The following is a 6,970-nucleotide window of genomic DNA, read 5'->3' as shown; positions in this document are numbered from 1 at the left end:
AGCGAGGCCCCCAAGGGCCGCCTGTGCGCCGTGGCATGGGGAGCACAGTGGGCCGGGCGGGCGCACCCAGGGACCCCGACAGAAGGAGCTGGCCCGTCGCGCCAGCAGCGAGGCAGCCGACCCACCTGGAGGCGCCGACGACTCTCCGTAGCCCTTCATGTCCACGGCGAGGACCCGGAAGCCCGCCTGGGCCAGCGCAGGGATCTAGGGAACAGGCACCCAGCACCCCTGGCGGGGGCAGCAGGCCTCTGTTGCCTGTCCCTCGCCGGTGTGCGGCCACTCACAGCACCACATGGCACGACCTGTCACCCTGTGGCATGACCTGGCACCCTGACCCTGGGGCGGCAGGTGGCGGGGGTGGGCGCTGCACCTGCACCCTCACAGCCTCTCCCAGGAGGCCCTGGCAGGTTTCCGTGCTCAGGGCAAAGCTGCCCCAGCCGCACCCCGGTGCACTGTTCTAGCCTGCCGAGGGGGCGCCGGCCAGCACGGCCGAGCTCCAGAGCCACCTCGGCCCAGGATCACCCAGGTCCTGGTCCTGGGTCCAGACCAGGCCCCACCGTGCGGCCTGGGGGCTGCGTGCTCCGCCTTGTCCCTCCTCTCACCCGCCTTACCTGGTGCCGCCACGAGAACCAGCTCTCGGGAAACCCGTGGCACAGGCACACGGCAGGCCCGGAACCCAGCTCCACGAAATGCAGGCACACCCCGGGCTGCAGAAGAGAGGGCAGCGGTGGCCACGGGCTGGCTGGAGGCGGGCAGGCTTCCGTGCTGGCTAAGGTCGCTGCATCCCTGCTCCGCAGGTCAACACCCAGCACGTACCTGCCCAGCCTCTCAGCGACAGGTTACTCAGAGCCAGGGAAAGGACGACTCGTTACGCCCCCGCGGGGCGGCATTCTGTCAGTGGGCTTGGTGGCCCAGCGGCCGAGCGGGGCTCAGCTGGGCAGCCAGCGGTCACTGCCCCGGCCCCGGCTGGGGCTGGGGCTTGGGGTGTTAAGGCAGTTCCGACCACCCTCCTCCAAGCCAGACGAGAATCTGACTCCAGCCAAGTGTCCGCGCCCAGAGGATGAGAACGGGCCAGTCAGGCGCTGGCAGCTCGGGCCCGAGCCCTGGCCGTGGTCTCTCGGACACCAGGGCAGGTCCTCAGGATCTCAGCTCACCCCTGGGGCTCTTGGCTAACTGGGGGGCTCCTGACTCCGCCAGGAGCCTCCCGCCTAGGGAAGGCCCTTCTTATCCAAAGGCCACGCGCCCTGGAGGCCCACGGCTGTGCTTGGGGCGCCCACCTCGCTCTCCCCCCCACTGCTCCCCGCAGGTGCCACCCCACGCTGTGATGGGGACAGGGTTTCTGCCCTGGGCTGCCCGGCACAGGGCACGGGAAGAAACACATTCCTCCTCTGCTGGGGTTTACATGTGCCCAGCAGAGAGCAGATGCCCCAAGATGTCTGGGGCCCCAGGGCCACTGGTTTCCCCATGTCCTTCCTCAGCCACTGCCTATGGGGGGTCCAGGGCTGAGGCCCCTGCAGGCAACGTCTCCCCGACTCCCTAAGAGGAAAGGTGTGACCCCCACGATGAAGCTGCGTGCACTGAGGTCCAGAGTGGTAAGCAACAAGCTCGGATTTGCAAATGCGGTTAGTGCCACAGCCAGGCCCGAGCCGGCTCGCCGGAGCCCAGGACTGGCTTTGCTTCTAGGCTGCCTCGGCTTCAGGCTCTCTGCACTGAGGGGGCCAAGGCAGAGGCAGGCAGGTCCCCGGGGAGACGGGAAGGCGCTCACAGCCCGTCCACCCGGCAGGCTGCTCGGCTGCCCAGCCCCTTGGTCTCGCCCGGGCCTGGCCCCTGGGTGCTCCCAGGCGCCTCCCTGACCATGAACAAGATCCTGCGCTGCTCCCTGCAGTGGCCTCGTGCGGGCCTGAGCCTGGCACTAGGCAGAGCCTGAGAAGTACCTGCTGGAGGGAAACTGTTGCCCCAGAATGCGGGCCAGATGCCAGGGAGCCCCCAGGCCCCTCCAGGCCCCATGCGGCCTGTGGGCTCCAGGAACCTGGGTGCTCGCACATCCTGAGACGCAGGCCAAGTCTCCCACTGGTGCAGAAAGAAACCCCGGAAATACTGTTCCCCTAAAACTGGGGACGCTCGAGCCCTTTGATAATGAAATGTCCCTGCAGGCTATTTTAGGTCCCGCGGCTGGAGAGCGCACTCGCTCACGCACACACGCACACGCACATGCACGCACACACACGCACACACGCTCGCGCCCACGCTCTCAGGGGGATGGCGCTGACCTACCTTTATCGGCACATATCCGTGACTCAGGTCACTTGGGCTGCAGGGGGTGAGCCAGGGGGCTGGGGTGTGGAGAAGCTGAAAGAAGGAAAGCTTTGCTGAGACAGCGGAGTTTCCCTCCTCGAGGCGGGAAGGCACGAAGCTAGGGACGTGCCCTCAGCCCTTGGCCACGGCCTCCCGAGTCCTGGGGGGGCCTGGCCACCCCCTTCTCTGCTGGGCGTCTTCCTGTCCTTATGTGGCCAGGAGGCCCAGTGAGGCCTCTGCTCCCTGCCCCTGGGGACACCGGCAGCTCCACTCAATGTCAAAGGAGCAGCGGGGTTGGGGGGGAGGGGTGGTTGGCAGGGAGGGGCAGGGAGAGCCCCTCCCACCTCGGTTGGCGGCTCTGGCACCAGGCCCAGTCTCGGTCTCGCTCTCAGAACATCGTCCCCGCTCACAAATGCTTCCAGGGAACCGAGTGGCCGGCACAGCTGGTGCTGGACTTCCACCCACGACGTGCCCAGGCAATGCCATGTCCACGTCCAGCCCCTGCCCCCCATACAGTGAGTGACAGCGAGATGACTGTTACCTGCATCCCGGTCACTTTCTCCAGCTCCCGCAGGGCCGCCTGGGTGTCGCGTGTGAGGATGGTGACCATTCCCATGTCGCGGGCCGGCTTCAGATTAGCCCCAAGGTCGTCCAGGAAAACAACCTGAGCCCAGAGTCACGGACGTCAGGGCCACTTAACCAAGCACGACTCGAGGGGGCAGAAGCAGAGACCTCGGGGAGCGGAGCGGCGACTTCCCGACAAGGCGGGGGGCCGGTGCCCCCCGCGGCCCTGTTACTCTCACGAGAGCTGTGTGATCACGCCGGCAGGCAGGTGGGCGCAGACGCTGCACCTGCGCCTTCAACCTGGGCGCTGAAGGTGCTGGAGACTAAGGAAGGACGTGCCCTCGTCGGGAAGATCTGACCTCTCTAGGAAAACCAGCACGTACGAACAGACCCCAACCGGGCAAGGACTATAATAGGAGCAGAAAATAAACTCTTAAGGCCACAAAGGGTTAAAAAAAAAAGGTGGGGGGCTTGGTCCTAGAAAAGAAAAAGATGTCTGTGAAACTGAAGGGAGTCGTGGAGTAGACCCCAAACCCCAAATAATGGTTTCGTCTCTAAGGTGCCGTGTGCAAAACCCATCAGCAAAAAGGTTATTTAATGGTGTTAGGATGTCTGGCTGACTGTTCCGGCCAAACACTGGACTCTGGCTGCACATCCCACCCAAACGCTCCTGAACGGACCATGGGTTTACAAGAAAGACCTTGGCGTGTACAGGGCAGCAGGGAGCACTGACCCTCGGTCTTGGGTAAGGGCGGTCTACTTTTTACTTTTTTTTTTAGAACTGGGGTACAGGCCAGAGACGGGAGTGAGAGGACTCACCAGAGACAGAGCGGGGAGCGGAACAGGTGGATTGACTGAAACACACAGCCGAGGGGGGCAGCGGCGGGAGCCAGGAGGGGCCCGCCGCACCCTGGGGGTCCCTCCCTGGCCGGGGACCGGACTCGTGCTGCAGCGGCTGCCGCAGCTTCACAGTGCTGCGCGGGAACCCTTGTGCCACCAGGGAGGGCCCAGACAAGGGCAGTTTAGAACCGAAAAGTGGTAAGTGAAAGGACATCGGTGTAAGCAGACACTTAAATGTGCCACCAGCCTCACACCGAGCACAGGATGCAGGTGAGAAGGACAGCCGGAGTGGCGCTCGGGGCTCCGTCCCTCCGACACGGGGACAACATGGAAGGGCCAAGCCCTGAGAAGAAGGAAACAGGAAGCGAACGTGGTCCAGGCGCCTCTGGGGCAGCGTGAGGGGCAAACACGAGGAGGACGGCCTTCGTGAAACGGGGCGTCTGCGTCACACGAGGCAGAGTCTGGAGCGCACGGGAGTCTGGAGGGGGCCTCGGGCGACCTCAGAGCCCGATCCCGCCGCCCACCCTCCCGCCGGCTGACCGGACTAGCTTTGCGGTCCTGGGTCTGCATTTCTTTATGGGTAAACTGAGGCACTGGCCCAGCCGCGTTCAGCAGTGTCTGTTTTGACCAAGGCGGAGGCAGACGCACCCCTGAGAGGACGTCCGAGGGGCGAGCGAAGAGCACGAGCCCTTTGGAGAAGTCCTGGCCGCCGAGGAGGGCAGGGCCAGCGTCTGGCCGGGGACGGTCCAGCACACCGCCTGGCCCTCGGCTCCCTCGGCCTCTGCTCTGCGGTCTCTCTGGGACACTGTCCCAGCACACAGGGCCACCTACCTCCCCGGGGCTGGCCTTCAAGGTGTCCAGCACGAGCTGGTAGATCTGCGCTTCGGGCTTGGCCATCCCGACCCGACAGGACTCGATCACGAAGTCGAAGTGCGGCCTCAGCTCGCACATCAGCTGGGCCAGGCTGCCTCTGTGCACGCTGTCATCCACCCAGTTGTTGGTGAGGACGCAGGTGGCGAGTCCTGAGCGAGAGGGCTCCCGTGAGCGGCAGCCGCAGAGCTCGGAGCGGCTCCGGGGCCCAACGGCGGGGTCCTCGCTCACACCACCCGCTGCCCGGCTTCCCGGCAGGCCGGCCGGGACAAGGGGGCTCCTACCACGAGAGCAAGCCTGTGAGCTCAAGCGCACCCCACCGTTCTGAGCGGTCGGGTCGGAGCCGGCTGCGTCCCTACCCTTCCTCCGGAGAGCCAGGGCCGCCTGGAGCATGGGCAGGTTGCTCCTCCGTGCGGGCACCGCCTTGCCAAAGATTTCGCTGACGGAGAAGTCTGCAGGGAGGCTGACGCCGGTGTCCTGGGCCATCTTCCTGCAGTTGTCTTCCATGAGCGGCACCCACTGTCACAGGAGGGGGGTCAGTGGGCACCGGCGAGGCCCGGCAGCCTCTGCTGCACCTGATGTAAGGCTCCCCGTGCCCCGAATCCCACCCCGATGGGTGGTGTGGATGCTTCTACTGGCATTCTGCCCCCCAAGACTTGCTCATGGCTGTGCTGTTCCTAAGAACCCCTAATTCAATGCTCGCGTTAAAGGCTACTCCCCCTGAATATGTATGCTGGAGCCCTAAGCTATAGGGCCTCAGACGGGCTTTTAAAGGGGATGATTGGGGGGCCCCAATCCAGTAAGGCTGTTACCCTTATAAAAAGAAGGAACTGCGACACAGACATGCACTGAGGGGGAACGACCCCTGCAAGCCAGGGAAGAGCCTTGGAGGAAGCCAACCTCGCCGACATCTGGCTTCCAGAACCCCGAGATTCCATGGTTTGAGCCCCTGGTGGGTGGTCCTGGCAAATCTAGGCCCCCACGGATGGTGCGCGGACTGTGACGCGTTTACACACTGTCACCGCTGCACTCCTGGTGGGTGACAGTCCCAGCTGAAGGCTGCCCGGGCCACCAGCAGACTGGGTCAGCTCCCCGGGACTACTGGCACACGGGGGTGTACTGTGCAGCGCTGAGGGGTGACCCAGCGCGGCGCGTGCTAACACTAAGATGCTCGCCAAGAGAAAGCTGAGAAAGGGGTCCCGCAGCGTGACTGCATCACCCCAGGGGCTAAGTAGACACCACCGAGCTGGAAGGTCGACATCTTGAGCGGCAGTGCCTGGGTCGGACGGGGCACCCCAGGTGGCACATATTTAACTGTCTGGGTGCCGGCGGTGTGAGCGTAGCCAGTTTGTGACAATTCGCCGAGCTGCAGCAGTGTGCAGAGCAGCCGCAAACACAGCAGGAAACGATTCAGTGGCGAGGTCAGTCGCGAGGTCAGTGGCGCCCAAGGAGCCGTGGTCTGACTGCCTTTCTACCACCTCCTCTGGGCCCCGGAGTCTCTGGGAGGCCGCACACAGCAGAGAAGCCGGCGTGTGTCGCATGCCCAGGGCAGGCACTGCACCCCCACGCCACCTCCTCGTCCACGGGGAACGGGCCCCTGCTCCGGCCTGACCTCTGGGGACCTGCGCACTCCCCAGTCGTTGGTGTGAGCTTTCTGCGGGGTCCCCAAGAGGCAACAGCCACTCTGAAAGGCCTCGGAGTGTCTCCCGCCTGCAGCCCACCCCAGGGTGCACGGGGGAGCCGGCCAGGCCCTGCCCGCGGGGAGCTCACCGTGTGGACACAGAAGGCTACTTGAGGGGGTCCATGGGGTGTCCTCTTACCTGGGAAAAGGTGATCTCGCCCTTCATGAGGCGGGTGCTGGAGCCAGTGGGGCCTCCTCTATGGAAAGCGTCACTCAGGAAGCCTCTGCAAGACACAGGGAGGGCGACCACGTCGTGACCCTTGGGACGGTGGTGTCACCACAGCAGCACCTGGGCTGGTCCACAGGTCCTGGCTGCGGACCAGGCAGGGGCAGGGAGGCCTCTGTGGCGTGGCGGGTGGCACCTGTGGGGGTGACACCCCCACATCACACAGAGGATATCAACCAGTCACTTCAGGAAACAAGAGAACAGTTCCAACACATGTAAGAAGTAAAGACGGAGCCGTTCACAGGAGTTCAGTTACAGTCCTGCTCAAGGAGTTAGGGGGTGAGAGAAGCGCGGGGTTCCGGTGAGGATCTGGGCGGCGTGGGGCCACCCCTCTGGGGACGCGAGGGCCGCCACTGATGTCCTGCAGGCTCCCGGGGGGCGGCACAGGGGTTCAGGCTCTGCTGCTGGGGGGCCCTGCTCCAGAGGCCCGCTTTAGCCATCGTCTTTGAAAGCAGCGAACCGTTTTCTTCTGGCTTGGATTCTGCTCGTCTAGT

General features: G+C 64.6%; 1 protein-coding gene across 1 annotated transcript in view; it reads right to left on the bottom strand.

The window, feature by feature from the left end:
- EPHX2 (epoxide hydrolase 2, cytoplasmic) overlaps positions 1-6,484 on the bottom strand; it is an 18,618-nt gene extending 12,134 nt beyond the window's left edge. Inside the window, 7 exon segments of the mRNA XM_012724803.1 lie at positions 111-204; positions 612-707; positions 2,275-2,349; positions 2,837-2,959; positions 4,531-4,721; positions 4,929-5,088; positions 6,390-6,484. Of these exon segments, the coding sequence (XP_012580257.1) occupies positions 111-204; positions 612-707; positions 2,275-2,349; positions 2,837-2,959; positions 4,531-4,721; positions 4,929-5,088; positions 6,390-6,416 (766 nt within the window). The 5' untranslated portion in view covers positions 6,417-6,484.
- Between the last annotated feature and the right edge of the window lie 486 nt (positions 6,485-6,970).

The sequence above is a fragment of the Condylura cristata genome, unplaced genomic scaffold (assembly GCF_000260355.1).
Source record: "Condylura cristata isolate star-nosed mole 26May11 unplaced genomic scaffold, ConCri1.0 scaffold00014, whole genome shotgun sequence".
In the NCBI taxonomy this organism is placed as follows: domain Eukaryota; kingdom Metazoa; phylum Chordata; class Mammalia; order Eulipotyphla; family Talpidae; genus Condylura; species Condylura cristata.
This window is presented reverse-complemented; position numbering and strand designations above follow the sequence as displayed.